The following is a 16573-nucleotide window of genomic DNA, read 5'->3' as shown; positions in this document are numbered from 1 at the left end:
GGAGCTGTGCCGTCCCAGACGGTGAGGAAGACGTGCTCGCGGGGAGTCCTGAGGCGGTGAACTGCAACTACGACGCAAGTGACATCCACAGTACGGAGCTCGGCCAAGTACGAGAGCCGGTCCTGTGGTCGCGGCTCCCGCTCCGCAAGGATAAACATAGGCTTCAAGTTGACGGTTTCTTCTAGCTCACAGAGTCGCTGCTGCTGCAAGTCATTCCAATTACACAGTCTGAGAACCGTGTCAGTTTCTGCTTGGCCCTGTATTTGTAACTTTGCGTTGGAACCCGGTGAGAATGCCTCGACGCTTCTGCCTGCTGCGAGGGAGCTGTTTTTGAACACGGCGACGTTGGCGCACGCGACGACGACGGTGGGCGTCTTGCTGTACAAGAGCAAGCTCGCGTTGCGCATTCGCAACACGTCACCCGGTTCCGCGGGGAAGATGGTAATTCTCGCATGGCAATATTTAACGCGACATGTCAGTGAGGCGACCGAGGGTTCGGCGATGTCAATGGTCACAGATTTAGACTTTTTGTCCACGGTATTCGTGCTTCGAACGACAGCGTAAAAGTCGCAACGCCGACCCAAGGTGAACCTTTCAACCAGGCTGCTGTCGGCGACAACCCTGTCAACTGTGTGCCTCCTGACTTGCCATATTCGGTGGCGCAAGTTGTATTCGCGGCCTAAAACGAGGAGTAGCGTGCCGTCAGGTTCACGGTTCGGTTCAGTTCTAAAGCCAGATAAGGCAAGTCTCGACTTCAGGTTCACGTTGCAAAATACATCGTAAGAAGTCGGACCAAAAGTCAGCGCTGAAAACTGCTCCCTTGTTTCAGGCTCTCGTAGAGTCATCTTGATCCGTGCAGTGCTAGGCACATTGACATCTCCAGCGTAATGAGGGTGAATGAGCACGACATCCCCCACAACGAATACACAGTTGTAACTCTTGTATTCTTGTAGATAGCTGACAAACGTCCTTTCAACTTCCCCAGCTAGCTGTGCGAACGAGAGCACTGATTGCATGTTTGATGCAGAAAATTGTTGCACAGATAACTCCTTTTAACCACGGAATAAAGAATTGGACTGAGTCGGTTCTTTGTGGTTCTTGGCATATTAAACATAGAATTTAAATTTGCCCCATCTGTAGGTCGGCTAAGTTAACTATGTGAAATGGAACACACGATGTAAAATTTGCGCCTCGCTTCATGCATTATAACACACTAGTTAAACGTCAAGTAAATTTATTACTATTAGACCCACATTTTTGTTTATAAGTAATCATAAAATTTTGCTTGTTGCTCGTAGCTTTCCGTTTGGGCTTTTTTCTAGGAAATGTGCACGCTGATGTGACGTCAGCATAGGCTTGCGAATTCTGTGGAGTACGGAGCAGAAGCGATTGCGGTCTCTGGGAGATTTAGCATCCTTCGCAATCCTTGTAGAGTATACATAGGTTTCGTAAACTATTCCAGAATTAAATATCTGCACTATCAAAGCTATTGAATGGTGTGCGTTTTGCGTCCACCAGCCCAGAATTAAAGGGCTTGCGAGATAAAAAAAAAAGTCTTTCCCCTTGCTTGCTAAGGGTCCGTCTCGATTGGCGCTCGTTAGTCGAGCTGTACCAGCAGCAGCGCATTCATCCGTTTTTTTGTATGCAAGTTGAGAAAATAAGTTGATCAGTGTAAATGCTGCCATTCCAGCCCGCACTGTAGGCGCGAAATAATTTGCGTCGCAATGAGACCGCAGTCACTCGTTTAGGCCTCGTTTTCGCAAATCCAATATGGAGGAAGCGCCACTGCGTCAGTGTATTATGCTGTTGTGAAGGGCCCCATCGGACCGTCCGGTCATGGATACGTGACAACGACTCGTCTCATCGACCACCAGCCACGATGCGGGGATCCGAAGAACGTTCGGCACGTTCCCGCGCCAAAGTGAAGGAGAAAGCTCGCAGTCCCGAGGAGAGCCGCCGCGTGAGCAGCAAGTCTCGGCATTCGCCCCAGAGCAGCAGTCATCGAAAGCACAAGAAGAGCCATCGGTCGCACCGACGAAAGCATGCAACGCGCGACTCGGAGCGAGCCGTCGTTGCCACCAAGCCGCTGGTCGAGTACGACGATGTGAGTTCGGACTCCTCGCTGTTCTCGGATGACGGCGGAGCGCCCCCCGAACACCTGTACCCGGCGTCTCCGCTGCCGGTGTCTTCCTCAAGCCGGCACGGCGCGGAACGGCAGCCTGAGCGAACCGACAGTGGCAGCAACAAGCGGCGGCACTCTTCGCGGCACAAGGTGAGCGATACCAAAGAGAGCACGAGTTCCTCGCGCTCTTCGAGTCGGCGTAACCACAGCGAACGGCCACCGTCTCCTCCGCCTCCACCGCCGTCCTCGTCGCGTTCGTCGCGGGACTACTCGACGTCGAGCGGCTACTATGAACGAGACGTGATGAAGGACTACGCGAGTAGCCGAACCTATATGAGTGCTTACAGGGAATCTTCGGGCGTGTTGGACCCGTACTATGGTGTGTCGGACTCTCATGGCGACTGCTACGGCAGCCGCTCGAGCGGCAGCCGTAAACGGTCCCTGTCGCCGGACCATCCGCGTGCCTACAAGAGCAGCGGTCGCAGCCCGGCGAGCTCGCCCAGCCCGCCGCCTAGCCGTTCGTCCAAGCGGCGGAAATCTCCGATATCCGACGCCCGCGAGAAGGACCGGCCATCGCGGAACTATTCGCCCAACAATTCCTCTAGTCTCTACTCGTCGTCGCGCAAGGCCTCCGCGTACTCGCGAAGTCGGAGCAGAAGCCCTGTCAGGTATGTGCTACTGAACCGCCATTCATTGTTCTGTGGTTGTTCTGGGGCTCTCGGCAAGTTTTAAGCCTCCTCATAATTAGCTTCCGTTTCGCACGATAGGGCTGCAGCTGCATGCTGAAACGAACGTCACAATATGCGCAGTGTCGGCACCGACAGGGCGTAGGTTTCCGTTGCACTGCGCGTGACCACAGGACTTTCTTGTCGTTCACGCTGCATAGCATGTCACCACACGGCATGCCATAGCTGTGCAGTGGCCAAATGACTCAATCGCCCCTACAAACTGTGCAAATACGACCAGATTTGCGGCGCGTTCAGTAGGCGTGTTCAAATTTTAAAATTCTAAATATACAATGGCCCCAATGCCGTGCATGAATATACTCATAAAAGTGTTATCGCAACCCTCAAGTGCCCATAACAACACTTTGTTATTCTTTCTTGCATGCAGTTCCTTTTTTTTTTTGTGTGAAGGGGTTGTTGGTCAATAGTAGCGGGCATCTTCTGGCCTCGGGGTTAGCCTGCACTACATCACACATTAGAATGTTGGAGACCACTTCTTATAGGTCATAATGACCTTATCTGTCCGAGGAATTATTGGCTTGCTAATTGTGTGCTTGATTGTTAAGCCCTGATGACTGTAAGGCAGTCGAAGGTTGAATTCAATGGTCCTTGGATTAGAAGCCTGAGCAAGTGTGCGAGTTTGTGTTAAAGCAGTACAGTGTGAAAAGAACATGCACACGAGGTAAAGGATAGGACGAATGCTGACTTTGAATGGGCCGTTTGTCCTGGGGAGGTATTCTGTAGGAGTCCACCTAGTGGACTGTCCATTTTGGCCGTTGCTGATATGACTGGGGCCGCTCGTCTCCTCCTAACTTGTACAGCTGCATTCAATCGGCAGCGGCCAAAATGGACAGTCTACTAGGTGGACTCTTACAGAATACCCCTCCTGGCCTTTCTTCACCTTATGTCCATGTTTTTTCTTGCTATGCAGCTGTAACATGACATTGTCTGATTACTCATTTTGCTCTATATAGCTACAGCGCCTATTGATGTGGCTAGTTCTGTAGCACGCTTTGTTAATAAAGAGCTGAATACTGATGCAAAATTCTCGTCCTTGCAACGTGCTGCCAGCTACATATTTTAGCTGTCGAAACTATGTGCACCTAGAAGCAATGTATTCATAATTACAATTTATTTTATTGTCAGGATTTAGATACTGCTGCTGTCTGTTTCAGGGGAAAGACTGCTGTTTGTAATGGAAATATAGCATTGCAGCACAGCACTGTGTGCGGCAGGTTAAACAGTACAAAAGGACAGTGAAAAAAGGACAAACGGAGCTTATTGTGTGCTGGTCTGCAGCCAAATTCTTTCTGTAGGAGTGGAAAGCACTGCTATTTCATGGCACTACATTTTACATCATCCACTATGGTTCGCCCAATTCACATATAACCTGGTTCATCTGTTACAGTATTAAGAGACCTGCAATGTGGAATGGTACAACGAAAAAAAATGAGGTGGGATAAGCAGGGAGCTGATCGTGCAGCATCACATGTAGTTAATCCTCTATACGATTAGGCAGGTTTGAACACACGCCTCATTGCAGATGTTGGCACATTTCATACAAGTTTCTTGACCTTGGAAGACATTACACCCAAAAGTGCAATGTGAACAAAGCAATTGCTTGTTTCTTCAAAGGAAGTATAATCACATTAGTGGGACCTAAAGGCCCTCCATCCATGCGCCACCACCACTTTTGCTAAGTTGCGTCAACCTTAGTTGTGCTTTGCTGTTCTCTGATTCGTCACTTGCACGACTTCTGTAATTTCAGTTTGTTCTGCTTCCTGGATTTCTGGTTCCCAAATTTTTGCTTGTGGCACGCTCGCACCTCTATGCAGCAGTGACGTCGCTTTTGCTTAAAACCAGAAGCTGGGACTATTAGTTCTGCTTGATGCTAGAAGCTGAGGGGGCCAGCGAAGGAGGAAGGTAGGTAGGTAGTACTTAACCTGGTCAGCGAAAACATGTATGGTGGGGCTTTAGTGGGAACCATAATCTTCCACAGCTTCCTAGCAGTCGCAGTTAAATGCATGCTCAGCCAATAAGTGTCCCACTTATTGCTGGCTTTGGCAAATGAAAAGCATGACTACACAGAGTTTTCAATGTTTTACTTATCTATGAAGGGTGCAGTGGGCTTATGTTTCTTAGTGCATGACCCGCACAGGAGGAGGAATAAACTTTATTAGTTGAAATGAGCCGACGGTAAAATCGTCCGAGGTGGGCGGCGTCCCTAGTCCAGGATGCCGTGGGCATGAGCTGATAGCTTGGCCCTGCTCACCAGGCTGTGCTGGTCTTCAGGAATGGTAAAAAAAAAAGCATACCAAGATTTGTTCCTACACAATTCTGCCGAGAATCTTGTACAACATGCTCTCCTGGACTTGTGTACTATTTTCACAAGCAGAGTTAAACTAAGGTTGTGCTTTGCTGCCAAGACTCCAAAAACAATGGGCAGATTAGAGGTGCTTATCTCTTTCCCTTTGCAGTAAACATGTTACACTTGAAGCAGTTCTCTTCAGCATAGGAGCCGTGCAGATAGTGTGCATTCTGTTTCTAGCTTGGAATTTTGCTCTACTTTAGTAGACGAAATTCTCGTTTTTAAGATGCCCGTTTGTACATTGAGTATACGGCACTTAGTGAGCAGTGCATCAGTTACTGCAGCGCCTTGCTCACTTCACCTCCTCTTTTTTGTAGGTTAAGGCATAGTCATGATCTTAACATTCAATATTCATTCTAAAAATAAATTTCACTGGCTGCCTTTAATGCATCTCAAAACCATTGATCTCATCAGGTTCAGAGCACATATGCACCTGACCTGCCGGTGCTAAAGTCCATATTTTTACAACAGCAGTGGTGTGGTGAAATTAATCTATCCTTACACTTGCTTCCTTGAATTGACAAGCACGCTTGTCTCTGCTATTTGCAGCACTGCTGCATGCTTTCCTGCAGTGTGAAGTAGGATTCAGTCACCTCTTAGCCTGTACTGTGGTTTGCGAGGCAACAGCATACAAACCTTCCACCATTTTAGAAGAGGTATCAATACTTAAGGGTTGCATGTGGCCTGCAGTTTCTGTGGCTCCCGTGAGCTTCCAGAGTGTTTTCTTCCTCCACCAATAATTTACCTTAGCATTGGAAAGCTCTTTCTCCCATCTGTGGAACATGTTGCAGTGCAATTGGAAGCTATATGCCATGATGTGCCCTGATGGCACGCTTGAGTATAAGACCCTTTCTGCAAGAGTCATCTCTTGCTGAAGCTGTAGAACTTAGTTCAGATTCCTTACACGCACACACCCTGAATATTGTTTATAGCAGTTTGGAAAAGGTTGAACTTGAGAAAACAACTCAACAATTATGCGATTCTGAACTGAGGATGGGGGGGGGGGGGGGGGGGGGCAACATGAAGTAGAAGCTCCACCTTCAGGCTGGTTTGTTTTCCATACTAGGCCAGCTAGCAGCCTTAAAAAATGCGAGTACTATCCATGTTTATAATCTAAGTGTTTTTTGTACTGTACATAGCTAGGTAAGTAAAACAGATTCTGCAATTTAAATATTTGTATGACGGAATAAGTTGAAAAAGTTGCATTCTTCAACTTGTGAAAAAATCGAATAAGGAACTTTATAAAAACAACTGCATTATGTTGTTTGAACATGCTGAAGATGCGCTGCAATTCTTTCAGCGCATCTTCCCTAAGATGAATATTTCAAACATTTCATTGGTGATTCTAGAATATTAAGCTGACTAACCGAATTGCACAGAATATTTTCAGTAGTTGAAATGTATGTGTGTCGCCTTCTCGTCCTCGTCAATTCTTGGTGTTATTTCTATGCGCTTTTGGGCTTATCAGTTCATAGTGTACCTCAAAATTATTTGTGGTAAATGAAATGTGCAATGTATTTAGAACAAGATGTGTCTGCTCATCGACTTGTTATCATAAAAGGCATACAAACACTTAAAAATTAATCCATGATAGCCTTATAAAATACTGATACATTCTACTTGTTGCTGGGAGAATTTTCATTAACTAAGAAAATATTAAATCTGTGAAAGGAATGCTGCCATTCGAAAAGGATAGAAGCAGCTCCTGCTAAGCTACATATTCTCAACAATATATAATTAATTATACAAAGCAGTTCCTTTTTATTTAAAGATGAAAAGATGCAGCTTTGAGACTTGGATCAAGTCATAAAAACCCGTGTAAACTCACTTATGCGGTTTACAGCAATGAAGTACCAGATCCTAAAACTTGCGTATTTTGGAAAGTGGCAACAGCACATGCAATCAGGCAACTGGTGAATTTTACATATGTGCAGTGGAAAGTGATAAAGAAGTGTGAAGGTCTAGGAAGAGGCATTTGCAGAACATTTTCGTGGTCTTGTTACTTGCTAGGAAAATGTATACCTAAGCTGCTAAAAAGGACATGCATTTAGTTTGCTGGTAGTGCCTTTCACTGTAGAACACTGCTTAAATTGTATGTGTAAGCCTTTTATCAATGTAAGCCATTGTTGTATAATAGAAAAAACACATTTGCACTTCTAGCAATCGATTTCTAAAGTACATTTTAGAAATTTGCCTGTAGGTGGGGGGTATATGCACAGCTGTTGTATTTCTATAAGGATACACACACACAAAAATAAAAAAAACACTTATGACAGTGAAACGTAAACAAAATACATATGTTAAGTTATATGACCATCTTTTATTGCAAGTTTCGCTCCATGAAGGGTAAAATAAGTGGGAAACAATTAATGAACAATAAGCACCCTGTTCGCATGTCAATAATATGACCCCCAATATAATGCTAGGGGGACTTTTGGTCTCGAAAAAAGAAAAGAAATATATTACCATGATAACACGAAGTTATGCCGCCAAGAAATATGAAACTATGCGTGAAAGTGGGTACCCACAGGATGGTTTGTTCATCATTACTGCAAACTTTTGTTGCAAAATACAGTGAAAGGACGACTGCATGTTCAATATACTTATCACTGCTGACGTCTGCCACTGTTGTTGAGAACGGCGTTGTCCTGTATGCCACCAAGGTTATTGGATAGGTAGCACTTCAGAAGTGCCTGCAGCACAATCGAACATGGCTGTGTACGTGGTAGTGCCTAGTAATTTAAGTCACTGCAGTTTAATGTGCCAGAAAAAAAGAAATAAGAAACTGAAAACGTGGTTTATTCAAGTTACAAACCTGAATATAACATGTGCATTCTGAAAGTGAAAATTTAGAAAAGAAAGAAACTCGCGTTATATTCATACAAATATGGTAAACGCGTGGACAACCTTCTGTGGCTATGAAGGGAAAGCTACGGGCGTGACTGCTGCATATGTGTTACCGCGCCAAGTAGTCCAGCAACATTTTACATTGTTTTTGGTTGCTCGGAACAGAGACTGAATCAACACAGCTTCCACATGCAATGGTTTCGCGTACGCCCAGACGTGGAAGAGCCGCAAAATAAGTAAGCCTTTACACTTAGCGGTGTGTTCTGTCTCATTTAACTGTTGCCAATAAGGTGCTTATGTTTTCTCTTCCCCAGCCTAAACGTGGATTAAAACACTGCACTCTTTTCGGAAGCGCTCTCACTCTTGTGCACATTGTCTCCATAGCTTTCCCTTCATAGCCACAGAAAATTGTCTGCTAGTGTAGCTTGAATTTTACATAATACTTGGTCTTAATTTGATGATCCCCATTGATGGGAGATGAGAACAAAATTGAGGTGCTGCAGTTTTTTTTTTTTTAGCTGGTTTAATTATTACTCCTGTGAACAATATATGGAAGTCTGCGGACAATATATGGAAGTAATTGTCAGGGAAGTATGAAATGTGTATTTCTTTAAACAATGGTATTGTGCAACACCCATAACAAACAATTTTGCTAGGTTTATCTTCATATTTGCTGGCAATTTAGTGTATGATAGCTGTCAAGCAGTGTTAACCACATGCATGCTGAAAGAAATGAGATTATTGCATCATTAAATCATATTGTGCACGTCCCACAATAGGATGCTAAATATCTATCCACCATAAACAATTAGTGCACTCGAAGCTACGCAGAAATAGCTCTAGTTGAAGCATAAGTGCATCATTTGTGCTTCATGGCCTTGCAATTCTTTTTACGTTGTAAAATATTGTATTTGTTATTTATGTGCGAGTTTATCATCTGGTGTTATGCAGCCACATTTTTATCTTCATGGAGTTCTTTTTAGAAGCAATAAATCAATAAAGCAGCAGCTGGGTACAACCGTAAAAGGATGAACTGCTACAACAAGTGTAAGCTGGTTTCACAAAAAGACTTCAACGAACCTTGCTAAGGCAAACAAAGCAGTTGTGATGTGTAACTTGGCAATATACAAGGGGAGCTTAAAAAGACGTCTACATTTATAATTGCATCGAACCTATCTTTGACCCTTTAAGTCTTAAATTAAAGCGAATAGCAGGAAAAGATTCCTTTGTTATGAAGTTATCCTTGGTTAAATAGTTCAGAAATACCAACCACACACTTCACACTTTTGTGGGTAGAATTTTAATGCATGATTTCAGTTCAAATCACTGGGACGTGGTGGTACCTAAAGGAGCTTGTCATTGCATCTGAATGGTTGATAAGAAATGGTCAGACCTTGAAAGTCTGTCATACCTGGAACATGTACCATGGGTGATTTTATTTTTGCTGTTTGCATGAAACCATTGAAGAAAGTCTAGCGAACCTTTCTTTTTATCATTACATCAACAGCAGTGCCAAAAACCATGATATCATCAATTGGGATAAAAGAATAATATTTCTGACTGGCATGATAAGCAGCATTCTTTTGTTTCTGTAATTATCTGTCTCTTCTTCATATCATTCCATTCGTATGTCTAACACATTGTGTGGCGATAAGATACAAGCTTTCGATTTTTATATCCTTCCTCCCCCTCCCCGAGCGTGGGGGAATGCTCGCGAAGTGGTGCGTGCATGTGGCACACAGAAACCCACAAAGATAGAATGTTTGCACCATTACACAAATGTTAGCACTTGGCTGATGCCTACAGAGTTGTCAAGGTATTGGCCCTTTTCATGGAGCAGTTTTTTCTAGAGAAATGAGAGGGTGCGTTTGGTGGTGTAATGAATACATTGTTGTGCCAAAAGGAAAATAAAGACTTAGGAGGGAAATTGAGAAACGATAGGTTGAGCACTGACCTATCGTTTTGGCGGTGTGCTGCACATTGCCTCAGCAACAGCACACGAATACGAAACCATTACCGCTTCACCTTGCTTCTATATGATCAGCTGTCAGAAATGTTGCTAACGCAGTGTGCTCCAATCATGCCGCATTTGATTGTATGAATTGAAGGTGTGTGCAGTAAGTAGTCAGCTGCAAAATTAGTGACTGACATATTAAGGAATGGAATGAATCTGTGGAGCCAAGTTCGTGGACCCTTGCTGCAACTGTTCGTACGTGTTTCCGGCACTTTGAGATATAGAGCTTTCTTCGAGGATACAGAAATTTTCTCATCTGTCAGCATTGTATCGTTAGCCTCCGAAGAAAGTGCTTCAGCCCCGGAACGTTGGCAAGAGTGAGTGCCGCTCATTAAACAGTGACAAGGGGAGTAGCGCCTGTTCCTGTCATAGTATGTTTCACGCACAGTATCTACACACATATACCCCACTGGCAAGGACTTTTACACCCATTCTATTGACAATGTGTCAATAAGTGAATGGGCACACACTTGAATATATGAGCACCACTACGGATAATAAATGACTGACTACACCGATAGCGCACAAAGGGTCGAAGCTGAATGTTTTGTGAGGGTCTGCAAGAGTAAGCGAGTTACTAGTGATAATACATCTTTGTTACAAGGTATTACAATGTACGAAATGGCTACGTTTCAAGTCTTGAGCGCAGCAAGAACAAATCTATCGGAACTGAGCACACCCGCGAAGCCATTAGGCAGAAATAATCAGATAGTGACCGCACCAGCAAAATTTACCAAGTCAGAAATGTGACAAGCCGCTGCTTCAGAATATTTGGCAAATAGAGAACGAAGAGCAAAATGCACTAATCCTGAATCATTACATGAGCAGGATGTTTGGATAGTTTGGAATACATGCTTAGCCTCACTTTGAAACAAGCACCATATATGCTGCTCGCACCATTTGGACATAGCTTAATCAGCTTCCACAGCACTTTTGCCTCTTCTCTGAAGCTGTGGCCAAAGCTTCGTGTCGCCCACCCAGTCACTGTCAACGATATCTCCTGAAACAGAGGCTTGCTAAGCTGCACCGGCATCATGCACGCCCATTGTAAACGCAGATACAGTGGAGGCATTTGAGGCAAGCAATGGATCCTGGTGTTAACAGTGCAAAATGTAGACGAGGACAGGAGACGAGATCACACCAAGAGCGCTGTTCGATGCAATGGATACGTCACCACTTAATCAAATATGGCAGCGCCCACGAGATCACCGCGAAAAGGGTCAATACAAATGAAGGTCTAATATTTCTGTTTGGAGCAGTGTTGTCTTGAAAAGTGAAGCAATACATTTTTGCACTCGGCCAAATCATGTGATTCCAAATGGAATTACTAGACCTTAAAGGGCAACTCCAGTGATTTTTTTACTATCTCAAGGTAATGGAATATATAAGTTTCTGAGAACCCCCTGTCACGCGTCTGATAATAGAATTGTTCTGCAAATCCTAAAATAATGTAAATAAGCATAAAAGTGCAAAAACAATACCAAAACCTGATGGAGCAGCCGAGCGAACCTCTTTGTATGATGTCACAAGTGTCCCCTGCGGGGAAGGTGCGCAAGGCATGCCGGTCTCGCCTTCTGGGCAACCGAAACAAGCGAAGAGCAGACGCTCAGCTGATTCATGACTGCACTGGACCTTAGGGTGACAATGTCAGCTGCATCAGCTCTTTGGATCTGTCAAATATTGACAGTTATAATTCTGATGAATTCAATAGCCACGAATCGCTGTCCACATTTGACCCGCCACCATGAGAGCCAGCGTTCGTGCTCTACATATTGTGCTGCTTGCTATTTTAGGTGTTTTACCCCTTCTCAGCCTTGCACTTCACATACTGTAAGATGTGGAGCACGACTTTCTGCATTTGTATCCTGCAAGAACGCCACTGACAGTCCAAAACATGGACCGGTGCATTTCTTTACACCGGCAAGTACAATGACCACTTTTCGTTAACTTGAAATATAAGGCTAACCGCTCATCGGTGATATCAATTAATGTAAGAACATATCGACACAGGCAGATTTTGTGCGCCGTTACATCACTCAGAATCACTGATATGAGCGCCCACACATCTTAGAAAACAGCGAGCGGTAGACCGTCGTACAGGAGCGTTGTTATGCTGTCTACTCATCATTCTTCTTACTCTCTTCATGCACACAATATGTCCCGTAAAGTGGACATCAATGAGGACTTTGTGCGTATGATCCTTCATTTAGAGAATGCATAAATTTCTAGCTAAAACGCTGATGCCAGTATAGACACCGTTGGCAACTGAACAAGGCAGCGGTTCACGCTGCTGTATCGAGAGGCCTATGCTTGCTGCCCATTAGGGATACAAGGCAAGCAGTGCGCCTCGGAAGCTGAATAATGAGTTTGCATGACAATACGTAAAAATACACCCATGTTCGTAGCCGCATTTAATTTAGGGAAGTGCTGTTGAGTGCGGCGGGCAGCTTTCCGTCAAAAACGGCAACATACTGCTGTCGATACTACTCCGTGTTGTCGCTTCTCGCTTTTTGTGTGTGCACTGTACGAAATGAGAAATGGTTTATTTCAAGTCTGTATGGTCAAAACTGAACTACAGAAGGAGGTTTCTTCATCCTGATGGCTTAATTAGCTTCACCCCAGTTGCTCAGGTCCGGCAGCAGCAGATGCATGAACTACGCGGCTGTGACATATCAGCTTAACCTCGGCTGAATGCGATAGGCATTGGTTCAAACTGTGTGTGCGGATGGCGAGGGCTGAAGTTTGTGCAGTGAACAACGCAACACCGCTTGCAACCCCCCATCACTTGCCCGTCCAAAGAGAACGCAACTTCTCGCAACAGCTGCTTCTCACACCATGCACTAGCTAACGATCGTCGACTCCTCGATGTTGTCGTCTGCATGACCCCAGTATGCTTTGCATGGAACACTCCTGACGTCATACACAATATGGCCTGTAACTGAGGGGGTGGTAAGGTGTTCCAGGCAATTAATTAAATTAATTTGTAAAAAATCCGTGCAACTCTCAAACCTGCTTTTTGTGCGGCTGTCACGGAAGTGCTCAGAAGAACCTACCCAGCAAATTTCATTGACATCCATTGACATAGAAAAATTGCCGGAGTTGCTCTTTAAAAGGTTAAAGATATTGCTACATAAATATTGCTTTTTTTTTTCGACGATGTGCATGGGTGTCCTGACTGTGAAGACAAACTGCTGCCAAGTCTCGAACTGTCGGCTGAACTGGCCAGCGCTGCAATTGCTTTTGCATATACACTTCGTGAATAGTCTTTAGTGTTCAAGCCATCGTTAGCATAATGTTTTGCTGGAGGTTGGCGTTCCCTGTACTCACCACGGAGCTCCGCAGCGGCTGCACTGTCCAGCTTTCCGCCATGGATCCTGGTGACAACACCTTGTCTGCATCTACACCTGCAGCTTCAACAATGTACATCGTTACCAATACGCACAGCACTGGCACATTCTCCGGGCAAGATAATGTTGACGTTGAGGATTGGCTTAGCATGTGTGAGCATGTTAGCCGGAACAACTGCTGGCACCTACCATAATGCTCGCAATTGTAATATTCTACTTGGGCAGAATACCGCGTGTCTGGTTCCAGCCTCACGAGGACAAGCTGTCTAGCTGGGATGCCTTCAAGGACAAGCTCCGAGACCTCGTCGAAAACCTGACAGGTTGCCAACTGGCTGCATGAAAAGAGCTTGCCATCAGAGTGCAGTTTTCCACTGAATCGTATGTTTCGTACATCAAAGGTGGGCTCGCTCTTTTGACAAGAAAATGACTGATGCTGACAAAGTAAGCCACATCCTCAAAGGAATTGCAGACGGAATTGTGCCTTCAACTTATTGACCGTCAACAATCTTTTCACCATTGACGTCATTGCCAATGAATGCCACCGCTTCATTCCACAGTTCTCCCGTCTCCCGAACATGGTTGCGATGTCACGCTGCGTCAATCTTACCAGTGCACCCCTCTTCAATGAGAATGTGATGCATATCGGTCATGGCAAGCTCGAGGCTGCAAGCCCAGCCCTGTTCCTTCCATGCCCACTTGACCACACCACTGACCAATCAGCACCAGTGATGTTCCTCATCCAGGCAGTTGTGCCGCAAGAATTTGTCAACCTCAGTTTTCCTGCTGCCTGCTCTGTCTTCCGAGCTGACGCCAGACCAGTGCTGACTGCTGTGTCTGTACCTGTATTCTCCTCCAATTCTGAAACCCTGATGAGTGAAGAACTGATTTGAAGCCAATCTGTTTCCGTTGTCACCGAATTGGCCATGTAGCTCGCCACTGCAGCACCTCTTGGACGTCCCCATATTCAAGCTACTTTTCCCACTTTGCTCTCCTCGACCATATGCTGCATATACTACTCGCTTCGCCGTAGGTCTCCTACTACTGATGTTCCTGTAGGTTACAGTCGTCCTGCTTACTTGCCATCACTGAGCGCCATCGTCCCATGCACGCTGCTGTTCACTGCCGACCATTTATGCACTTTCCCAGACTAAAAACTAGTCTGTGCAGTTCCTCAGGGTGGTGCTGCATTATATTCATCATGCCGAAATCCTCCATTGACACTCCCAAATAACCAGAACTTACTTGATGTTCACATTGACGGTGCCCCTTTGATCTAGAGCCCAGGTGTCCATAATGAGTGCTCACCTCAGTTGTTGACTGAAGAAGGTTCTCACAGCCACTACTACATGAGCTGTGTGCATCGCCAATGGCAGCGCTGTTGCCATCACTGGAATGTGTACTGCCCGTATAAGGATTGCCAGCCACCACATTCCAGTTTTATGCGAAGCATATTACGAGGGCTCAACCCAGCTCCTCAGGCGCGGCGGTGTCGCCTTGAATACCACGTGACACCGTGACGTCACGACAGAGGAGAATTGGCTTTGGCTCAACTCTTGCAAGATGGGCTGGGTGGGAATCGAACCAGGGTCTCCGGAGTGTGAGACGGAGACGCTACCACTGAGCCACGAGTACGATGCTTCAAAGCGGTGCAAAAGCGCCTCTAGTGAATGCGGTGTTGCCTTAGAAACGAGCTGTTTCTAAGGCTCAGGCGTGCGTCGCTTGCTCAGGCGCACATTTCGTTGCCGCGCCGAACGCTGCGTTGCTCGACGCTCACCGCGTCCAATGCGGGGCGTCCAAGGCGAAGCAGAGTAACGCATGAGTTGTTTCTTCGTCTAGCCGAACCAAATATAGCCAAGCAACAGCAGTTCACCAAGCTAAACAGTGGTTCAACAACTAAAATAAAGGCTAGTATGCTTCGCATCCTGGGCTTAACCTTACCTAAGCCACAGCCATTTTTTTACAGGGCTGACCAATTGCCCCCATGACCTTGTCCTCGGATTAGACTTTGTTATGGTGCATTCTGCTCTGATCGACTGTTGTGACAGTACCCTTTGCCTTGAACTTCCTCTTTTCTCATATGTTCGTGCGGAACTCCTGAACAACTTGAGTACAACCTAGTCTTTTTGACTAGTCTTTAAAAACACATTTCTCATTTTCGATTCTGCTGTTGACTGTTCATTAAAAAATAGAGGCCCAAGTTAGTGTGTTGTGTTGCAGTCCACTGATGGGAATTGAAGAGTGCTCATGCTCTGCCATATTAAATCGGGGTTTAATGAAAACAGGAAGCTTTAGGAAACTGAGTGATAACTATGGTGGGCAAGCACCTAATTTGAGTACCATCCTAAATGGCTACATGAGCACCTGTGATTACCTCTGAGGATTACTACAGATATGAACTCCAGAGGAAACCCATTGCTCACTTGAAGAAGATTGACATTAAAGAGGCTTCAAATCAACCTAAATTGGATAGAGCAAATAATGATTTCAAAATCTTTAGTCAATCCTCACAGAACTTCACTAACAAAATCTGCTCGCTGGGTTCGTTCCCCTCTGAAGCAGGAAGAGAGAGAAGCTTGAGAGGTGTTTGTAAAGAGCTTCCTCTATAAGATTGAAAATGACAAATCACCCTTGCAAGCATTGTAACTAGTTATGAAGTCTGTTTTTTAATGTGGCCTAGAAGCCAAACAGCAGAGCGTGGTACTGCCTCACCTAAGGGCACTGGTTTTGGGTCAAAACTGTATTGCTATCATCAGAAATGCAGAACTGCTAATTTTAGGCATGTAGTGTCCTCTCTGGGCTGCCCTCCGACTTGCTCAGAGTGGCTTTTGAGAAAACTAGTTGGTGACAAGCAGTTTCTGCACCGTGCTGCAAGACCCCCATATGCAATGGGGCATGTTAATGATAGAAAGATAACACGCATTGTCACCTGTTTGTGGGAAACTTAAATTGTGAATAGCTGACAAAAGAAACACTGGTAGATTTTTCAGAGCAAGAATCAACTAGTCAAGCTAAACTTAGTGCACCTTTAGTGTCCATGTAATGATGCAAGGGATGTGTAAACAAGCAAGGTGATGGTAAATTCTGAGCAAGTTGCTATTGTCACTGGGGCAGTTTGAGAGCAAGCGCAGGCAGGTTGTGATCTGTCAGGTG

The 16573-nt window shown here is 45.2% G+C and overlaps 1 protein-coding gene across 7 annotated transcripts in view; it reads left to right on the top strand.

The window, feature by feature from the left end:
* The first annotated feature begins 1328 nt into the window (after positions 1–1328).
* LOC135917004 (cyclin-dependent kinase 12-like) overlaps positions 1329–16573 on the top strand; it is a 95804-nt gene continuing 80559 nt past the window's right edge. For 6 of the 7 annotated variants that reach the window (XR_011511393.1, XR_011511390.1, XR_011511392.1 and 3 more), the window contains exon 1: positions 1330–2790. Coding sequence is in view for 2 of the 7 variants with exons in the window: in XM_065450459.2 (XP_065306531.2) it covers positions 1880–2790 (911 nt within the window). In the remaining 5 variants the exon portion in view is untranslated. Of the gene's footprint in view, positions 2791–16573 lie in introns of all 7 variants that reach the window. The other variant, XM_065450458.2, reaches the window with a different exon arrangement.

The sequence above is a fragment of the Dermacentor albipictus genome, chromosome 1 (genome assembly GCF_038994185.2).
Source record: "Dermacentor albipictus isolate Rhodes 1998 colony chromosome 1, USDA_Dalb.pri_finalv2, whole genome shotgun sequence".
NCBI classification, from domain to species: Eukaryota; Metazoa; Arthropoda; class Arachnida; order Ixodida; family Ixodidae; genus Dermacentor; species Dermacentor albipictus.
Note: the sequence above shows the minus strand (reverse complement) of the source record. Positions and strands in the feature narration are given on the sequence as shown.